The following is a 21,300-nucleotide window of genomic DNA, read 5'->3' as shown; positions in this document are numbered from 1 at the left end:
TGCTACTTAGATCCCTTAAGCTGCACTGCTTCCTATCCTTTCCAAGTACCAGTTGTTTCACTTTTCCTTAGATTCTGTGAATCACTACATATCCTTACATTACATTTTTTCTCTGGTTAATTTCTGTTGACTGTAACTGAGGAAACACTGAGACAGCTGGATGTAAATATATTCAATAAAAAGCTTACTAAAACTTTGCAAGAAAGTCATTAGTATTTAACTTTTGCTTAACTTTTTGCCAGAATTTGCTTCCCTATAAAGTCTACATTAGTCCTACCTCTACTTCTGGAGCTTCATAGTATAAATATACTCCATCTTCTAAATGGCACACATTTAAAACTCTATCATTTATCTCCAAACACTTTCTCAGCAAAATAATCTATTTTCAAATTAAAACATATATGACTATTACACACTCACTAGAATGGCTATAATAAAAAAGACAGACAATTCCAAGTGTTGACAAGGACGTGGAGAGACTGGAACCCTTATGCACTACTGGAGGGAATGTAAAATTGTATAACCACTTTGGAAAGCAGTTTATATAGTTTATATATTTACATAATTTACACAATATTTTTAAATAGATTTTACAAATAATCATCTAGGCAATGTCATCCTAGGCAACAATGCCCATGAAGTCATGGTCATTTAGGTGCAAGTTATATTTTCCTATAATATAGTAAAACATACTAAACCCTTAAAGATGTGGCTCACTTACCATCAAAATTCATTTCTTTGTCTTCCTTGGTACACTTGTTGCCCTTTGGGAAACACTGGGTTATTCAACTTAAAATTTACATGAATTAATTTTCATTAAAGTAATTACCAACTTAGGAAACAATACTATAAAGTTTTATGCAACATATGACAAGATATAGGAAGTGTTAAACCTTTCATTTAGCAAATACTTGAAAATGCTTTTGGTTGGCTTTTTTCAAATAAAAGTGACTAAAGAGCTGGAGATGTGGGAAACCGCCAAAGCCAAGACATCTCCCTTCCTACCCTATACCCAACATGATCACAACCATGTTATTTCAGGGAGAAAAAGGAGACCTCCCCATGGGAAGAAGAAAAAAAGGACGTATACGAAATGTTAAGCAGTTATTTAAGGAATTATGGGTCATTGTTTTCTTTAAATTTTTTATTGTGTTCTTCCTTTCTCTACTTGCCCAATTTATTTAATGTCCTTCTATTTTTAAAAATAAAGCAATACAGTAAAACTTTGTTCCTTTGAATACCTTCAGAATGAAAACTATTATTTCAACCTATCCCTTATAATAGTTACATTTCCAATTTCATATTTTGATTCAAAAACAAAAATTTAAGTGAAGATACCAATTTCTTCCTTCTTATTTTTTAAAATATTGATATTTATATACAACCTTTTGTGGCTAGTTCTGTTACTATGTACTCTTAAGTTCTCAAAGCACTAGAAATAGGTGTTTTGCCCATTACATGAAAAATACAATCCAAAGAACCTAAATGCCCTCAATGGCCAGAGTAGAACACAAAAACATTGGGTTCTGAAAAATGGACCTAAAATTTTCTTGTAACTATAGCTTGATTATTCTTAAAACTCTTTATAGGGATTTGCTTTTAATTACTCTAGCAAGGATGAGGACGAGCTAGGGAGTGGTAGGTAGATGGAAGGGATAGATGTACCTAGAACAAGAGCATAATGTTGATAATTGCTGAAGCTGGGTGGTAAGTAAATGGGTGTTCTTTTTTTCTGTATATCTGAAAAAATTCTATAATAAAAGTTAAAACAGAAACGAATTCTTTAAATTCTAAAAATGCATTATTGCAGAGTGACAACTAAAGCAACCTCTGTAACATGCCCAAAACAGAATAAAAACTAAATAAATAAACAAAGCTCCAGGGGTCTATAAAGTATTTTTGCTATTTTAGTTGTATAGTCAAATGAGAAAACAAATATTTACCAATAAGTACACAACTATTTAAAAGTTGTATGAAAGGTTACTATTGCCACCTACTGGACACTGTGATTACTGCTTGCTATTAAAAAAAGTCACTATTGAGTAGGTCTCCCCATCCCACCACAAGCCTCTCTGGTCTTTAACAAGATGATAAGTAATACCATTAAACTTATGTTTACGTGTGTTTATATTAGTAGTGTTAATTAATAATGTTTTATCACATCATTTCTAACAACATGAAATGCCAACTACAAAAGCTGTGTCATAAAATTTTTGTTAGAAAGTACATTGATGATCACCTTATGATGTCCTTGTTTTACAGAAGATCCCAGATTTTGAATTGTTTTCCCATAGGAATTCAAATTGTTTACACATAGGGATAGACCAGGAAGCTAGAAACTAGTCCTGGCTCTTAAATTCAGTGCATTATCTTTTTTTTCTTCTCAGTCTTTTAAAATCTTGACTTTTATTAAAAAATTTTCACCTCTTATAACTTGGTTAATTGCATACAGCAGTGATTCTCAACCTTGCTGCACAAGAATTACCTGTCAAATTTGAAAATAAACTAATGCTGATACCAAAGCCAGAGATTTTTTTTATCCAGGGTTTAAAGATCCATTAGTAAGTATCAGTGGTTCTCAAAATACAGTCTTTGAACCAGCAACATCATCACCTGCGAATGAAACTGAGCAGGACCCTGTGGACAAAAGCCTTTCCTTGTCCTCCACTTCCTTGCTTGTAGGAAAAAGGTTTAGCCTCCTAGATGTTCCCTGAGTTCCAGAGGGCAGATGCAAACAGAAGAGTGAAGGAATGCAGAAATAAAGGAAAGGCAGTCAAGAAACAGTGCAGCGATGGGGCAGGGTCCCAGTTCCTCCTCAAGGGCTATACATAACCTGATAGTTCTCCAGGAACTAAAATCACCCAGGTAGAGGATGGTAACTTCAGTCAGAGCACAAGCTCTGGATCCCAGACACGTTGGAACCTGAAGGCTAATGATTGAGTTTTGTGGAACATCATCCCGTTACCTCATCACCAACCAATCAGGGGAAGGTCACTCACCTTTCAGTCCTCCCCCCACATTTTGCCCATAAAAACTCTTCCCTAAAAACCCTGGGAGAGTTCAGGCTTTTTGAGCACCAGCAGCCCATTCTCATTGTTTGGCCCGTGAAATAAACCTTTCTCTGCTCCAAACTCCAACATTTTGGTTTGTTTGGCCTCACAGTGCACCAGGTGCACGAATTGGGTTTGGCAACAGGAACTCATTAGAAATGTAAATTTTCAAGGCCCACCCCAGATGCTGACTGGTGCCAAGCAATTTGTGCCTGCAAGCCCTCCAGGTAATTTGGATGCAGGCTAATGTTTGAGAATTACTAGTATTGATATTTACCATAATTATTTAAAACTTTTTACTCTTTTTAAATACAAGATTTTAATTTACTGTTTTCTCAGAAAGAAGAAAATACATTAATAACACAAAAGAGAGAGGTTTATGTGAAGAGTAATCTAGTGCAATTCTACTATTTTTCCAGAAGCATATACCATTATGAACACTCAACATTAGTTCTAGTTAGCCAATAGGAAAAACGCTCTAATGGAAGGTTAGGGAATAATTTAGTCATAGGCCAGTTAATAAGACCCTGGAATGCTCTTGCCCAGAGCAAGTTTTCCAACCATATTTCCTTGTTCTGGTTTGTTCTGCTCAGAAAGGTATCTTTCTAAGACATAATTAAAACCTTTAGCCATATCATACCTTTTAACTCAGGAAGGTCAGTTCTAGAAATATAGAGGAAACTAAATTATGCTCAAAGATTTTCTCCAAAGTATTGTAAATAATAAGGTTAAGGGGGACCTGAAAGCAAGTTAAATGCCCCAAAACTAAGAACTGACTCCATAAATTAGAGCATCAATAGGATGAAATATTGCTCAATCATTAAAATGTTTTTCATATAAGATTTTAAATAATATGGGGAAATGCTTACTTTATATAACATCATGTGCGTACATGTTCCCTCTGTTTCTCTGTCTCTCATTCTCTGTCAATTGAAAAAGATAATGGGAAGCACCAAAATATTAATACTGGTTATCTGAGTAGTAGGACTCTGAGTGATTTATTTTTTTATATTTATTAGTGTTTCTAAAGTTCTCTATAATAAGAGTATACTTACTCTATTAATCAGAAAACCCATAAATACAGTAATAGAGTTTCTACTCTGTGATCTAGGGTCTTTAAATAACAATCAGTATGCTTTCAGAAGACCATAAATGTGGGAAACAAGTAGGTATCTTTTTTCTCTCCATCCTGCACTGCTTTTTTCTCGTCCCACTCCTCCAACCCTTCTATTTCAACTTTCTTCACATCACTGTGCCATAACCCCATAGCTAGACATACCGAGAAACTGAAGTGTAATTATTCAATATTTAAAAAATTTTAAATTGGTTAAATAGTTTAATTTATCTTAGAACACATAAAAAGGAGGTAAAATAGCCTAATGGTTAAGAGAACAGGCTTCAAAATCAGACAAATGTAGGTTTGAATCTTAGTTTGCCACTTAGAGGACCTCACACAAGTTTCAATTTCCTTAACTGTAAAGTGAGAGTACCGCCCTTCTTACTAAACTCCTGCGAGGATGAAATGAGAGAATGCATAAAAAGCATAAGATAGTAGTAGGCACTCAATAAAAGGTAACTGCTGTTACTGTTTTGTAGTTAATGCTACAGTTGCTTTTGGTAAACAGCCCTTAAATTTTAATTTTCCTGTGGGAAAAAAGGCTTAGTGGAGTACAATGGTTGTTCACAGTCTTTTGGACTTGTCAGACCACTAAAATTTCAAAAACAATTGGGGAGACCTATATGGAGCCGTCAAAATATTCTTTACAAAGTGAGTGTTATTAAAACCCACCAACAAATCTATCAGGACTATTTTTTCATATAAGAAAAAGCCCTTGAACATCCCCTAAAAAAAGTGGAAGACAGTCGTAGAGTAAAAGAAATCGTTCCCAAGAAAGGACAGTTGGCAACTGCATGACAAAATTATCCTTATTTTTTTTGTTTTGTCACATACCAGTAAACACTTAAGGACCAACACCAGTAGGCAAACTGGCAGCCTGATCCTTCAACCATAAATTAAGTTGTTTTATCTACCTCATGGGATATTCATTCAACAAACACTAACAACTTGCTATTAAGCAGAGGAATTCAGGATCAAATAAAGTATATAACAACACCATACACAGTGCCTTCTATATTACAAAGCACCATTAAAATATATAATATTTAAAAAAAATAAAATATACAATATTCTTATTACAAAAAAATACAAATACTATAAATTGATTCCTAAGAGAAAAAAAAGTTTTCCACCCACTTGTTTTAAGGGCTTAATCATTTTCTATATTCATGCTATCACAAAAGACATTAAGGAATTATTAGAATGAAGATTTTCCATATTTTTTCTTCAGAAAACAGTCATATTTGTGATGTAGCTCATGACTCTGCCATTCTCTGTCTTATGGGAACTGAGGATGTTACTTTTCCCTCAGATGGTATGACTCTCAAGGGAAAGTTATTAAGCTAGAAATTGCTGCTATAATTATCAGATTGTAGAATCTGAATACTAAGGAAGAAAATTTAACATGATCTAAAAGTTAGGTTCAGACACAGAGCAAATTTTATTTTCTTAGTTTTGAAGTATTATAAGATTTTCCAGTGTTAAAATTTACTTTCAAGTATGATGATCAAGAAATAACAAGACACCAAACTTAGAAATTAAAGTTTTTAATTTTCTCTGTTGTTTCTTGATCCACTGAAAATAATTTCTCAATGTAACACATTTAGGCAGCTTTTTTGTCACTTTCTTCGGGTTCTACTTCTTTAGGCAATAATGACTCGATCTTTAGTAACAAACCTTCACTTGTTGAACTTCGAAGGAAAGCACGTACCACAAAGGGTCCTGAAAACAAAGACAAGAATCAATTTTCATTTTATTCCATAGATACCTAATGAGCAAATACAAACATACAACAAGAAACTTTATAGGACTCGTGTTATATTTTCACGTGAAAAGTACTGATATTACTATATTATTATAACAAAGGGAAGATCGCTTCATTTCTAGAGTAGAAGACAAACTAGCTGTACCATAGTATATTAGAGATTTACAGATGGAACTACACATATTCACTAATAATTCATTTCTCTCTTTCAGAAGGTGATCACCTAGAATTTATTTCATTGCAAAGTCAACAGTAAAGGGAACAGGTGATGATATTTACATTTGATGGCAAGATTCTAAATATTTATTTAAAACAGCACAGATGCTAACTCTGTGTTACCAAACATTTAGTAAAATTCCTTAAAAATTAAAAAGCGTTTCATAAGAACAATGTTAAGGGACCCTCAGTTAAAATGGCAAAGAGAAGGTAACTACATTGCTTTTAGAGATTTACTGTTCATCATTCTACTCCTGATATAGGTTCAGAGGCTCCTATACTCAAAACAAAGTTCTCCATGAAAGAGAAGAATCTATACACATACAATCACTAAGTACTATGGTCATATCTAGCACAATAGAATTAACAAATGAGGTATTTATTCATCAGTGTGTTTTAATTATACACTTGGTTTATAAAATGAAACATGACAGATTCCTATAATAGTAAGCCTGTAAGTGCATAGTTAAATGAGGGTTACAGACTCTTGCTTTCAACCAGCGGAAAGAGAACACGTTTGCCTGAGGAAGGACTGTGAATGGCAGGTAATGCAGTGGGTACTACATGTGTTCCTAGCCTATGACACAGCTTCCACATCAAGTTTCACTGTTCTCCACGAATCACCCCATTTATAAATAGTGATTCTTGTGACATGATTAAAAACCTTGTTTCTTTTCTAAAATAAATAAGATTAAGAAAGCCAACTGCTAGTACCAGTGACAAAGTGAATGGTCTGGCTTCAAAATTTCATCTATCTCATAAATGACTTTAGTTTCTGCTTAAACACTATTGTAAGTTTAAGGCAATCCGTTACAGTTTTCTTTCAAACTTTATTACATTTAACGGTAGAAATAATGTGGGAATTTATAAAGGTTTCACAATGTATTCCTTATTAATGTTAAAGAGGTCTCCTCTCCAAACAACTACAACTTCTTAATAAGGTCATTAGGAATCCTTTGGAGAATTAAGTTGTATTTCTTTAATCCCTGGAAATATTATTGCTATTGCAGTTGCATATTAACTGCATTGTTTTCTTAATATTTTACATTTTTAAAGTATCACAGAGCTACAAGGAAATCTACCCCAGGGAACCACTTACCCAAATTCAGCGGTCTTTGCCTACAAACTTCACTGATAACTGCTTGCAGATTGGCAGCTATCTGGTCACTTGACATATCCAGCTGAAAGAAAAGGATATGTAACGTTAATGATGTGAAAGTGAGATGATAATACAATTTTTGGTAACTGTATCAGTAGTTGTTCCAGACAGTTTTTTCAAATATTCAACTAGTGCAAATTATGTATTAGGAGACCCTACTGTGAAAGAAAAAAACTTCCATAACTTTTTTCAGAATACTACATTAACACGTCTTTACATGTCAAGACTTAATTACCTTTTAGAACACGTTATAGCAAAGTGTTTTAAAGTTGCTCCACTTGTGATTCCTTGAATTCCAAGTAATTTCCCCAAAGCATATCCTGGGGCAGAATACACCATTCCCCCCACCCTTTCCCTACCACCAAGGAATTAGTGATATTTTTTTTTCAAGTTGTTTATTTTTTAAAATAAACTAAGAAAATATTTAGAAGTTAACGCTTTCAAAAGTCCAAAATGAAACTACTTGACAACGCACATTCACATAACGTATCCCACACAGAGACATTTTCAAGATGCTATGCTAACACTCTAACTCTGCAATAACAATTATCCTGCTACTTAGTAAAAGCTACAGTAAGTAAATATATAGTGAATGAGCCCTATTCATAAAACACCTAAACCCAGCATACATCTTTGGAAAGTCCTTGAGTTTACCATTCAAATTCAGTGCATGTTATTCTTCTTAAATATACCAGTTAAAATCAGTTCTATTGCATTCCTAAGTTTAGAGGATTTTGCACTTTGCCAAATGAATCCAGTTTTTAAAATTCATATAAAACTTATAATAGTGTAATTGGCAAAAATTAGACAGTAAGAGTTCAAACAAGAATTCTGTTTTCCAATGACTCTTGAGACCACTGTGAGAAATGTAGTACATAAGCATAAAGAGAATTCCTCCTGAAACAAATTATTCTCATCATCATCAGACAACATTTATTCGACATTCACTTAGGCATGATGCAGTACCAAACCCTAAATGAGAAGGCTTGGGCATTACTGGAGGAATTTTCACTTTATGCCAATCCACAAGTGGGAGTTTGGAGAGGGAAAAAAATCAAGCAATGCTTAGTTCTCCTTATTAAATCCACAGAACTTATAGACTTTAAGTTGTATTGAAGTACGTAGTTCACTGACAGACAGGGCACCTTACATTTGCTATGGTAAAAAAAAGAAAACAAAACAAAACACCAAGAGTATCAACATGTGTCCTTTCATTCCTCTCTTAATTCTCCACTTTCCCTCAAAATGTCCTCCTTTCTATTATCAACTTAAGTAACCAACACAGCTCTAAGGAGTTCCTTTACCCTTTGTAAAGACCTATACCTACCTTAGATTTGGGAAAGCAATAGATACAAGAAAAAGCAAGAGTTCCAGTATATCTTCCTTGATAGTTACAAGCTATACTTGTTGGACTGTATATACTAAACTTCTCAGATTTTTGTAACTATACTTTCTGCAGACTTATATTGCCATTCTTACAATAACCTAACAACATAAGGCTTTAGAAATGCAAAACAAAAAAACCCAAACAACAAGAAGAACAAAAAAGAAATGCAAAACAGATGACTTCAATGGTTTCATTAAGTTTTAAAATATACAAATTGTTTTAAAATATAGTTTAGGGCTTCCCAGGTGGCGCAGTGGTTGAGAGTCCGCCTGCCGTTGCAGGGGACACAGGTTCGTGCCCCGGTACGGGAAGATCCCACGTGCTGCAGAGCGGCTGGGCCCGTGAGCCATGGCCGCTGAGCCTGCGCGTCCGGAGCCTGTGCTCCGCAGGGGGAGAGGCCACAACAGTGAGAGGCCCGCGTACCGCAAAAAACAAAAACAAAAAAACCCAAAAATATAGTTTACACTTTTGTCCAAATTTTAGCACCTCTAATTATCAGTACTATGTCCTCTACTGAATCTTAAAATATATTTTTAGCCATAATACCTCACTTTACTTTTTCTTTTAGATATTTTGTAAAATTATGAAAAAGATATATTTTATGGGCATAACTTGGATTACACAATTGACTACTGATGACAAAGAGCTATGTAAAAAAAATGTATGCATGCATGCATGCATTTATCAAAACTTGCATAGGAAATTTATTTGGGCCGACAATGATCTAGAGATAACTCAGGAAAGCAACATTTACAAGCTTCTCCATCTATATCTCAGTTGCTCTGTTCTTCCAGTAGTGCTTTTCCACACCGTAACATTCTGTGGCCTGACAAAGGTAAGGAGGACCATTTTGAGGATATATCATCTGTTAGATTCTCAATAGCAGAGCATTAGACTTGGCAAAGCAGGAAAAAAGTGGGGGCTGGGGGAGTGGAAGGGGTTGACCTTGAAGGCGATATTGAACTATGTTAAGCACTGTATTTCTGTGTGTACATATGTGTGTATTTGAATATATAATAGTCATAACAGTACCTATGTTTAGCTAAAGTGATTGTCCACTACAGGGCAAAATAGTTATTCCTTGTTCTGTAGCATAAACGTTTTTAAGAAAAGACTGATTTACTGAATCCTCCCTTCTGCTTAACATCCTTATTATATCAGAAATAATTCCCTAAGCAGACTAGACGGAAGACTTCCCAAAGATGTCAGGGAGGTGGCTCAATCGATACAGCTGAACTATACCTCTTTGCTTTAACTCTCAGATTTTCCTCTTTCTATGCAATTCCTAACCTTTGTTTTCAATCACTCTCTACCATTATGAGAAAACTAAAAAACTGTGGTCCTTAACTATTGTTTGTCCCTTTGAGATGCAGACATATGCAGGATAAACTATAGTCATGAGAGTGTCTAAGACAGTGATTCCTAAACTTTTTTCGGGTTATCAAAACTTGCACCAGAAAAATGCACACAGGCACACAAAAATTTTAGCCTATGCTTTTAGGGTCTTTGAGGATTCTTTGAATAAAAGAAAGGGGAAGAGAGAAGAAAGGCTCCTGAGGAAAGGGGCTCAAGTTAAAAGGGCTACACTCTGAAAACCACCAGTGTCGCTGTTTAATTTGGCTCAAATACTTTGAAGGACTAAGGACAACAGTATGGAAAAAGGATTCAACTTAATTTTCTACATTTTACAGAGGACAAAAAGAAAAAGAAAAAGCAAAGTGTGTGTGCATAGTTTTTAAACAATCATATTTTCCACCTAAAGTGGCCAGCTTCTGTCACTGTAAATGTTGTAACAGCCTCTAGATGACTGATCATCTCTAGCTGGGAACTGCAGAGAGGACTGCTGCTTTGGATAAGCACTTGTTAGAACACCTGACCTCCAAAACACCTTCCAAGTGCAATGTTCTAGGGTTACAAATAGGGTAGCCTGGCAATGGTTTCTGCAGGTGGGCCAACACTCAATTTCCTTGACTCCTGAAAGTCTAAACCAAGAAAAGGAAGACAAGACAGTCTGTGTATCTCCTATACATTAAGTAACAGTAGTAGTAGAAGTAGTAGCAGCAGCAGTGGCAGCAGTAATAATAATAGTAATAATAATACTAGAGCAGCTCTATTTATTGGGTGCTTACTCTAAGACAAACTCTGTTCTAAGCATTACATAGATATTCTCATTCATTTCTCCCACGTATCCTAAAAGATGGGAACCATTATCATTCCTCTTTTTTTTTTTTTTTTTTTTTTTTTGCAGTACGCGGGCCTCTCACTGTTATGGCCTTTCCCGTTGCAGAGCACAGGCTCCAGACGCGCAGGCTCAGCAGCCATGGCTCACGGGCCTAACCGCTCCACAGCATGCGGGATCTTCCCAGACCAGGGCACGAACCCGTGTCCCCCGCATCGGCAGGCAGACTCACAACCACTGCGCCACCAAGGAAGCCCTATCATTCCTCTTTTACAATTAGAAACTGAGACTTAGAAAACTTTGTAACTTATTCAAAAGCATGCACATGATAAGGAGTGGCTCAGCAGCTATGTGCATGAGCTCTAAAGGCAGAGAAATGTGACTTTGAACCCCATTTCCACCATTTATTAGCTTGTAACCCTGGACACAGCTAGTAAGTGTTGGTAATCCTTAATGAAAATTAAAGTGTCAGTTGTCTGGGAAACACAAATGAGTTGGTTATAAACTAAGGGGAGAAAAAGAGGAAACTAAGTGAAATACTGAAAGGGAAAGAATATACATTTAAGTGGGAAAAATATGAATTTTTCTTTGCACCTAATGAATCCTTTCCTACCTTCCCAGTTTTTAGATGTTAACGGCGTACAATTCAGCAACATTTACTTGGCCTTCACTCTTTGTTGGGCAACATGCTGGGGACTAGGAACAGAAAGATGAGTAAGATACAAACCTTAACGTCAAGGAGCTCACCATCTGGTCACTAAAATACAACATGACAGGTGCTACTCTAATCAAATGAACAAAGTGCCACAAGGGTAGAGAGGAAGAAGTGACTGCCTTTGGCAGAGAAGGCTTCACAAAGGTTATATTTTAAATGAGTCTTAAAGGATGAAGAATTCTGAAGGACAAAGAGGATCTTCTAGGCAGATGGAGCAGCAAGAGGTAATGTGAGAACAGGTGGATCAGGTGACCAGAAGGCAGCTCACTATATCTAGGCCCAGGGTTGCAAACTCAAATGGCTACAGTGGCCACAGCAGGTAACATGCATGATTGAAGAGGACTGGGTTTGAGTGCATATGCATACAGGACCCACGGGGCACAGGCTGTGCATAGGTGGAGAGCACTGCTCCATAGGGAAGAGGCAGCAGCCACTGAGTGCTAACAGAATGTTACACTGAGGGCTCTGAGGCCGGTTTACCAGAACTCTTGACTGGTGAAGAACAACTAGAAACCTGGATTTCTATGTGACATTATCTAGTTTTTAAATGCTGAATCAATAAAACAAAACAAGTCTGGGGGCCAAACTCAGCCTGTAAGCTGCCAATTTGTAACTCTAGACTTCAAGCTGCATCACTGAAAATAACAGGAAATCCTGAATTTGAACTTGACATAGTGATTTGACACTAAATTATAAAAAGATTTGAATGTAAAGCTAAAGATTTTAGAATATATTCTGTCAACAGTGAGAAGCTACTTAATGTTTTTAAGCAGACAAATGGTATTTCTGGTTTACGTTTTGGAAAGAATTTTAGAGGAAGGGTGTAAAACAGGAGTTGGCAAACTTTCTCTGTAAATGGTCAGACAGTAAATATTTTGGGCTTTGCAGGCCTAACGGTTTCTGTCGCAAATACTCAGTTCTGCTGTTGTGGTGCAAAAGTCATCACAGACAATACATAAACAAATGACCACAGCTGTGCTTCAAGAAAACTTTACTTACAAAAACAGCTGGAGAGCTGGAAGTGGCCCACAGGCCACAGTTTGCAGACCTCTGTTGTGGAAGATAGACCAAAGTATGTCTGAGAAAGTGAATGGGCAAAAGAAACCATTACTTTTTGCTAAAGCAGAAAAGATTTTTGTTTTGTTGTGTTTAACAGAAAGCTTTGTTGGGTGCTGATAGACTTTTGGTATCGTACAATGCATCTATTATGCAGACGAGGCAAAAAAATGTTTTGTCAAGCTAAGAATTGCACTGCCATTTAAAATAAAAGTAGGAAAAATGCTTAGCAACTGTTTCAACAACTGCCGTATATTCTATATATGCACTTGAAACAAGATGTTGCATGGGGCCTTTCTGGAAGTTTCTTCAGGACTGATGACCAGGGCCTAAATCTGAAAGCAAAAAAGGCATGTACTGCGTGCCCTATATTTTAAAGAAAGACGCCAACAATTAAGGCTGAAAAGTTCTCACCATAATCAACAACCACGCTAAGGAGAAGCAGGCCAAGAGGCAAGGCTCCAAGAGGCTCTTGTGTAGAGACTGGGGGCACTGCCAGAAGAATATACTAGTTTGCTGAACATATGCTTGAAGGACATCAAATAAGTAAGAGCTGGTCACTGGCCAGAGAAGTGGCAACAACCAAAGTGGGGACCACAAATACAGGCAGATAAGACGGGGAATTTGCCACTTCTCCCTTATTCCCTTTGTTAAGCCTCTACCACAGAAGAGTTAGGCCTGGAACAGGGAGTAGGGTGAGGTATTTAGAACTGCATCAAGTCACTGCAGCACTCTACAGTCTAGAGTGGGAGAAGGTGTGAGTGAAATTTTACTAAGCCCTCCCTGCTTCAGATCACGAGCTATAAAAGCCTGGTTCCAAATTGAACAAGGAAAATCTCTGGATAGCAGACCACATTTTTGAACTGAATCTCACTGCACTTTTAATTACTGAGAGCCACTAGAATCATGCCTGTCACCTAACATGCCTGTGCATAACAGAGAAGAAAAATTGTACATGGCACACTTGGAATCGGGGGATGGAGAAGACTGTTTCATGTTTGTACTCCATTAAATTCAGACTTTTCAACAGAGCTGTACATTTACACACAGACTGCATTCTGTGCACATGAGAATTTATGTGAATTTATGTTCAAAGGAATCATGCTTATAATAATGAGTGATACTGGAAACAACCTAAATGCCCAAGAAAAGGAGTAAAATTGAATAAATTAAGATATATCCACAATACAGCTATGAAAATAATACTCCGTAAGAATTTTAATGATTTTGGAGAATATTTAAGATAGAGTATTTAAGGAAAAGAGAATAGAAAACTCAATATATAGTATGACAGCAATTACATAAAAAATAAATGCATAGTGCCTTGGAAATCTCCTCCCCTTTCCTAGAGCCCTGATGATATGCCTGCCTCCTACCCCTTAAAATTCATTTACTCCCCTCCCCTCAAGGAGAAGGTGTTTTTAGGGCTCGAGGCTTCCCTTTTCCATTCCTTCATCAAGGTTTCTGAATAAGGTTTCTGCTCTGCTACACACACACACAAATGCATGCATAGAGAAAGAGCAGTAGTGAAAAGCACTAAAATGTTACCAATTGCAATTTTAAAATAACGTTTATATTCTTATTTATGCTATTCAGTATTTTTCAAATATTATTATTATGTGCATGTTATCACCTGTTGATTAAAAAAAAACTAGTTTTAGTTTAGCATTTTAAACTATAAAACCAGTCCTTTAAGATGCTATAAATGGGGCTTCCCTGGTGGCGCAGTGGTTGAGAGTCCGCCTGCCGATACAGGGGACACGGTGGCACACGTGCCCCGGTCCAGGAAGATCCCACATGCCGCAGAGCGGCTGGGCCCGTGAGCCATGGCCGCTGAGCCTGCGCGTCCGGAGCCTGTGCTCCGCAACAGGAGAGGCCACAGCACTGAAAGGCCCGCGTATCGCAAAAAAAAAAAAAAAAAGATGCTATAAATGACAAGGCATACTTTATTTCTTCACGTTTCGCTGAAACAAAATAAAAACCATTCTCACTTTTGGTACGGAGGGATAGACCCAGACCTCCACATCCCCCCACCACCATGGGTCCTAACAGCTAATTATGTTGTTACAGACTTATGTATATATTTAATTATATTTTTTGAATTGAAAGGCAGTAAAAGTAACCTTTTTGGGGGTGTACGGTTCTATAAGTTTTAACTCCTGCATATATTTGAGTAACTACTACCACAGTACTGGACACAGAACCCAAAAAATCCTTCCTCATCCCTGATGTGGCCTCTCTTAGCCACTCCTAATCCCTGGCAACTTTTCATCTCTTTAAAAATGTCATACAGGGCTTCCCTGGTGGCGTAGTGGTTGAGAGTCCGCCTGCCGATGCAGGGGATGCAGGCTCGTGCCCCGGTCTGGGAAGATCCCACATGCCGCAGAGCGGCTGGGTCCGTGAGCCATGGCCGCTGAGCCTGCGCGTGTGGAGCCTGTGCTCCGCAACGGGAGAGGCCACAACAGTGAGAGGCCCGCGTACCACAAAAAAAAAAAAAAAAAAAAAAAATGTCACACAAAAGGAATAATTACATGTAACCTTCATTTTCTTTCCTCCATAATTCACATTGTTGTACAACTCTGACCACCATCTATCTCTAGAACCCTATCTCCTGCATCTAAAAGTCTGTACCCATTAAACACTAACTCCCCATTCCCTTCAACCCCCAGCCCCTGACAACTACCATTCTACTTTCTGTTTCTATGAATTTAACTGCTCTAGGTACCTCATATCACATTTGGAATCATATAATATTTGTCCTTTGGGACAAATATTTGGTGGAATCATATATTTGTCCTTTTGTAACTGGCTTATTTCATTTAGCATGATGTCTCTAAGTCTCATCCACGTTGTAGCAAGTGTCAGAATTTCCTGCCTTTTTAAGGCTGAATAATATTCTACTGTATGTACATATGCATTTTGTTTATCCGTCCAGCCTTAGATGGACACTTGGATTGCTTCCACCTTTTGGCTATTGTGAACAATGCTGCTATGAACATGGGTATACATATACCTCTCTGAGTCCCTGCTTTCAATTCTTTGGGGTATATATCTATAAGTGGAATTGATGGATCTTATGGTAATTCTGTTTAACTTTTTGAGGAACCGCCACACCATCTTCCACAGCAGCTGCACCACTTCACATCCCCACCAGCAATGCTCCCCATTCTCGCCAACACTAATGTGTGTTCTTTTGGTAACAGCCATTTCAGTAGGTGTAGTGCAGTATCTCATTTGGTTTTAATTTGCGTTTTCCTGATGGCTAATGATGCTGAGCATCTTTTCATGTGTTTATTGGCTATTTGTATATCTTATTTGGAGAAATGTGTGTTCAGATACTTTGCTCACTTTATCTTTTTATTATTGAGTTATAAGAGTACTTTATATATTTTAGATACAAGTCTCTTATCAGGTATATATATAGTTTGCAGATATTTTCTGCCATTCAGTGGCTCGCCATATCATTCTGTTGATAGTGTCCTCTGATGCACAAAAGTCTTGTTTTGATAAAATACAATTTATCTCTTTTGTTACCTGTGCTTTTGGTGTCAGTATGTAACCTTTTGAGACTACTTTCACTCAGGTTACAGTATGTAACCTTTTGGGACTGACCTAAATTGTTGTGTCTATCAATAGTTCATACCTTTTTTTATCACTGAGTCATACTCCATTATACGGATGTACCACGTTTTTTTTTTTAATCCATTCACACATAGAAGGATAACTGAGATTTTTCCATCTTTTGATGATTATCACTACAGTTCCTATAAATATTTGTGTTCAGATACTTGTGTGAACGTTAAGTTTTGATTTCACCACAAATGTTTCAACTCTATGGGAATGGAACTGGTGGACCTTACAGTAAACGTATATTTAGCTTTACAAGACATTATTAAACTGTTTTCTAGAGCGGCTGTATTATTTTGTATTCCAACCATCAATGTATGAGAGTTTCTCCATAATCTTGCCATTTTTTAAAAAAGTAATTTTCTGCACAATATTTCCTCCTTTCCTTTTGAGACACCGATATGAAAGTTAGATCTTTGTTATCGTCCCATAGGGCCTTGATGGTCTTTTTTTTTTTCCTATCTTTCATCTCTGTTTTTTAGATTGAATAATTTTTATGATCTACCTTCAAGTTCTTTGACTCTTTCCTCTGTCACCTCCATTAATTTCAGCTCCAGAAGTTAACACATAATTTTTATGAGATCCCTTTCCTAAGTACCCTGCCCCTTGATATCCCCAGTACTTTCTGGTTCCCTGAGGCTCTCCTTTTCAGCACTCTGCCCAGAAAGCTGAGGTTTTATTTACATTTTGCCTCTTACTTCCTCCAACTGTTCTGGCAGTGGGGGCCAACTGGCAGGAAGACAGAGAAGATAAGAAATGGGTGCATGCCCCTACCTCTTGAGACCATAGATCCTCCAATCAGAAAGTGAGGCAACCCCATTTCTCAATTTTAGATACCTGTGTCTTCCTCTGCACCCACTGTCACTGTTAGGAGCCATGATCTCTATTTCCCAAGCCTGAGGTAGAGGGCTTTTCCTAGAGCTCTCCTGGGGCTCTCTGCCTGCATTGATGTCTGCTTCCCGGTTTCAGGCTATGTTGAGACCAGGCCATGTGACAACACAAAAGGAAAAATGGCAAACTCACCGCCAGTTTGGTGGTACTTCAAATTCTGGTCTTCCCTAATTCACCTGCTACTATTGACTTTTCAGAGTCTTCAAATAGCTGCTCCATGCCTTCTGTCCAGGTTTTATAATAGGTGCACTCACTGAGAGAGATAGGGTGTCATGTGATTATTACACCATCTCACTTGGAACCAGAACTTCTCAGGCTTAGGTTTTATATGTTTATATTTTAGGGTTGGCAAACTTTTTCTGTAAAGGACCAAAGAGTAAATATTTTAGGCTTGGAGGGTCACATATGATTTCTGCTGCATATTCTTTTTTTTATACAACCTCTTAAAAGACCATTCTAAGCTCACAGGTGGTACAAAAACAGACCACAGAGCCATTGTTTTCCAACTCCTGTATTAGAATACATTATTTATCTCCAAGTATACAAAAATTCATGCAAAGACAAGTTGTAGTATGATTTATGCTTTACATCACTTTAACAAATCAATATCTTTACCAAAATCTATGGGTGCTGTAAGGCAAAAGCAGCCTTCATCATTGCTCATGATAAAGTTGTCTGAAAAATCCGTAATTCTGTGTTACATTTAATATATTTAATAATTCATAATAGGATCTTATAGATGTTTTATTGTTTACTGTAAATACTATATTACTAAATGCTATTATTTGTTTAGAAGTAACACTAATGAAAATCGCAGGGAATTATCTTTCAGATCCATTCAATTTCTTCTACAAGGATTTGGATAAAGACAGAATTCAGTAAAAGCTATCATACTTTTCACTGCTTTTTGAAATAAAGCTAACAAAAGAAAGCTGTGTGTGCAGTGTACTGACAATTACTTATTAACAAATGGGTTGGCAAACAAAGGAAAGCAAGTCAGTTTACTTCCCTACTGCATGTTATGTCACATATTTTTCATCATGTGTTATTCTATTGATCAATGATCACTATATTGTTGAGTTACTGCAATGAATTAAAAAGCAAAGTTAGCTGCTTCTCTCAAATGGTATGGTTTTTCTTATGCTATTATTTATATCTGATTGAAGTTCTGGGAAATTATCATCTGATTTCATGACAGTATAGATAAGAAAACTAAAAATGATAATAAACTATTTTTAATTCTAATATGACTACTGGTAAGAACACTGATAAAAATCCATACAATGGATATACCCTAAAATACTACAAAGACTATTCATCCCAGTTAAATAAATATACATCTCTCACAATAAAGCATCAAGCAAAATGCTGGCACATTACTGGGTCCAGGATAAACATTATTTTCTCCTCTTTCTTAGCCCCATACTTTTAGAAATCTAAGATCTACTGCCAGTCTACCTCCTTTATTTTTATTGAGAACTAAAAAGTACAGAATTTGACTTTTATATTCTACAGTTTATTTTCCACCTTTAAATTTCCTTATCTATGACACAGTACACTGCAATATACCAAAAATAATGCAATGAAAGAAAAGTTAATCATCAACTGGAAGAAATGGAGGAAAAAGGAGGGGAAGTGGCAATGAGCCATGAACCAATGAGCTGCCTCCTTGTATCCAACTATTGTTTGTATCTAATTGATTTAAGCAATACTCCTTGCTTGCCACTTTCTCAACTTGTGGATCTAGATGCTTCAAAATAAGGCTTCATTTTCCACGCTCTACACTACTCACAACTGGTTTAACTGAACTCCAACACGTTCACTTTTCCTGTTCTAACATGTTCGCTAAAATTGAAGGCTCTGATTTCAACAAAAGATTTTACTATGTTTATATTCCCTTGCCCTGAACTTGTTTATTTTTGTTACCATATACATCACCTTTTATCAGCTGGCAAGTTGACAATATTCTTGCCACAAAACAATTCACTATTACACAAGCAAAACATAGTGATACACACCTATGAATGGACCATGTCTACAACTTTAAAAAGAGGGGGGAAAAGCACATCAAAGACACTGCCTTTATATTAAGTATGTCAAAGATCCAAGTATATTTGAAACCCAGACAAGAAACAGTAATTAAATCAGGTCTTGGCATGATTTATTATAAACAGAAATCTGAGATGTCCTATCCTGTTTTTTTTTTTTTCTTTTAAGAAAATGGTTTGATTTGCCAATAGCATTATTATTTACAAGTCTTCAAAATCTGGATATTTACATGATTGTAAAAGGGTTCCAGTTGTTTTTCCTTTAATGCTATGATAACCATTCATGTCAAAGCTAGGCTATTATATTACATTTAAAAGATGTTCTTCAAAATTTCAATTATATTTAATGAAGTTTTTAGAAGTCTTCCTCAATCCAAATTATTTAAGAATTTATGTTCTAATTCAATATTAATAAATTAAAAGAAATAGCAGTAGTTTCTAAATTAAAACAGAACAAGTGGCATACATATTTTGAAAGTATAGTTTCTTCAGAATACTTTACTCTTTTATTTATTTAAGTTGATTTCACAGGATACTAGTAGGAATCTGTCTTGTGACATAAGAAAATAAATAGGAAAAGTAGGACTCCACTCACAGGAGGAATCAATGTTTCCAAATAAACTTACTGACGCCACTAATTTGGAATTAGTAATAATTCAAAGACTGTCAAATATGTTTTAATTCATTACATTCAAATGAATTCATTACATTCAAATATGTAATGAATGTGAATGTAATGAATATGATGTAATGAATGTGATATAATGAATATGAATTGAGATTACAGGAAAATATTTAAACATCTTTAGGGAACATTTACATTAAAAACACTCTTTAATATAAACCATTGATTTGTTAATTACATAGCATAATTAACGAGGCAGCATCTATCAAGCAACATTTTTGGATTAGATACTCTATGTTATCAAAGTTAGTTGTATTTCATTGAAAAACTAGTGTGTGGTATTCACTTTCAACTAATTCACATTAATTTTCCCATAAATTTAATTCTATTTTTCATGTCTTTCCAACATATAGGTGGATGAACAAGGAGGTAGGGAAGAGTAGAGAAGAGAAAAAAAAAAAGAAAATAGAAAAGAAAAACTTCAGAGAGCTATTAAAAGAAGGAAAAAATAGGGCTTCCCTGGTGGCGCAGTGGTTGAGAGTCCACCTGCCGATGCAGGGGACATGGGTTCGTGCTCCGGTCCGGGGAGATCCCACATGCCGCGGAGCAGCTGGGCCCGTGAGCCATGGCCGCTGAGCCTGCGCGTCCGGAGCCTGTGCTCCGCAACGGAAGAGGCCACAACAGTGAGAGGCCCGCGTACCGGGAAAAAAAAAAAAAACTACATTAAAAAAAACCCCTACAAATAATAACAATTATTTTTAAATCATGTCAATTTTCATCAGAGTACCAGAAATGAACTACTACTTCATCCAGAGACTGAAAAAGTAAAACCACCATGAATGTTCAAATGGTAAGGAAAATATTACAAAGCTGCTCAAAAGCCTATTATAATTATTCTTGAATTAATCCTCATCTAATCTCCTGCCTAGATTGGTGGCCAGAATTCTGAGAGCAAGGTAAGGGAAGAGGACTGGGTGGGGAGGAGGGAAGGATTTCTCAACATTCCATATACATATATTCACTTAATCTCCCTGTTTTCAATTTTCTCAACTCCTGATCTCCCCCAGTAAGAGACCTTTGTTTTAATCTTTCCCACCATCTGCTAGCATGGGAAAGGGCAGTTACCCAGAGTCATGAAATATGTAAAACTCTTCAAGAGTTTTCAACTAATCCTATTTCAGAAGGTTCTTGCCCCATCCCCACACATACCATTAACACTCAGTTCCAGAGATATCTAGAGCCAGATCCTAGCCTTTTTAAAGATCCTGAAATTTAAATTATATTAATATTTTGGCTTTCTCCATTGCTGACTTAAGATTTGACATTTTCTAATCAGTTACTACTGTGGTATGCATTCAATCCATCTTTACCTGGAAGCATCAGAGCACATGTTATTTTCAAGTGTCCATGTGATACTTGGAAAAAGAATATTAATCTTATACTATGGGCCACAAGGAAAGTCTTG

General features: G+C 36.4%; 1 protein-coding gene across 7 annotated transcripts in view; it reads right to left on the bottom strand.

The window, feature by feature from the left end:
• Positions 1–21,300, bottom strand: part of MRPL1 (mitochondrial ribosomal protein L1) — a 70,264-nt gene that overhangs the window by 7,771 nt on the left and 41,193 nt on the right. For 2 of the 7 annotated variants that reach the window (XR_012332079.1, XR_004526705.2), the window contains exons 8-11: positions 7,248–7,329; positions 5,845–5,889; positions 3,920–3,973; positions 722–764 (exon numbers count right to left, since the gene is read on the bottom strand). Coding sequence is in view for 4 of the 7 variants with exons in the window: in XM_019932771.3 (XP_019788330.1) it covers positions 5,771–5,889; positions 7,248–7,329 (201 nt within the window). In the remaining 3 variants the exon portion in view is untranslated. Of the gene's footprint in view, positions 1–721; positions 765–3,919; positions 3,974–5,698; positions 5,890–7,247; positions 7,330–17,294; positions 17,522–21,300 lie in introns of those variants that run through there. The other 5 variants (XM_033857157.2, XM_033857158.2, XM_019932771.3 and 2 more) reach the window with 3 other exon arrangements.

Source organism: Tursiops truncatus, chromosome 5 (assembly GCF_011762595.2).
Source record: "Tursiops truncatus isolate mTurTru1 chromosome 5, mTurTru1.mat.Y, whole genome shotgun sequence".
Lineage (NCBI taxonomy): Eukaryota > Metazoa > Chordata > Mammalia > Artiodactyla > Delphinidae > Tursiops > Tursiops truncatus.
Note: the sequence above shows the minus strand (reverse complement) of the source record. Positions and strands in the feature narration are given on the sequence as shown.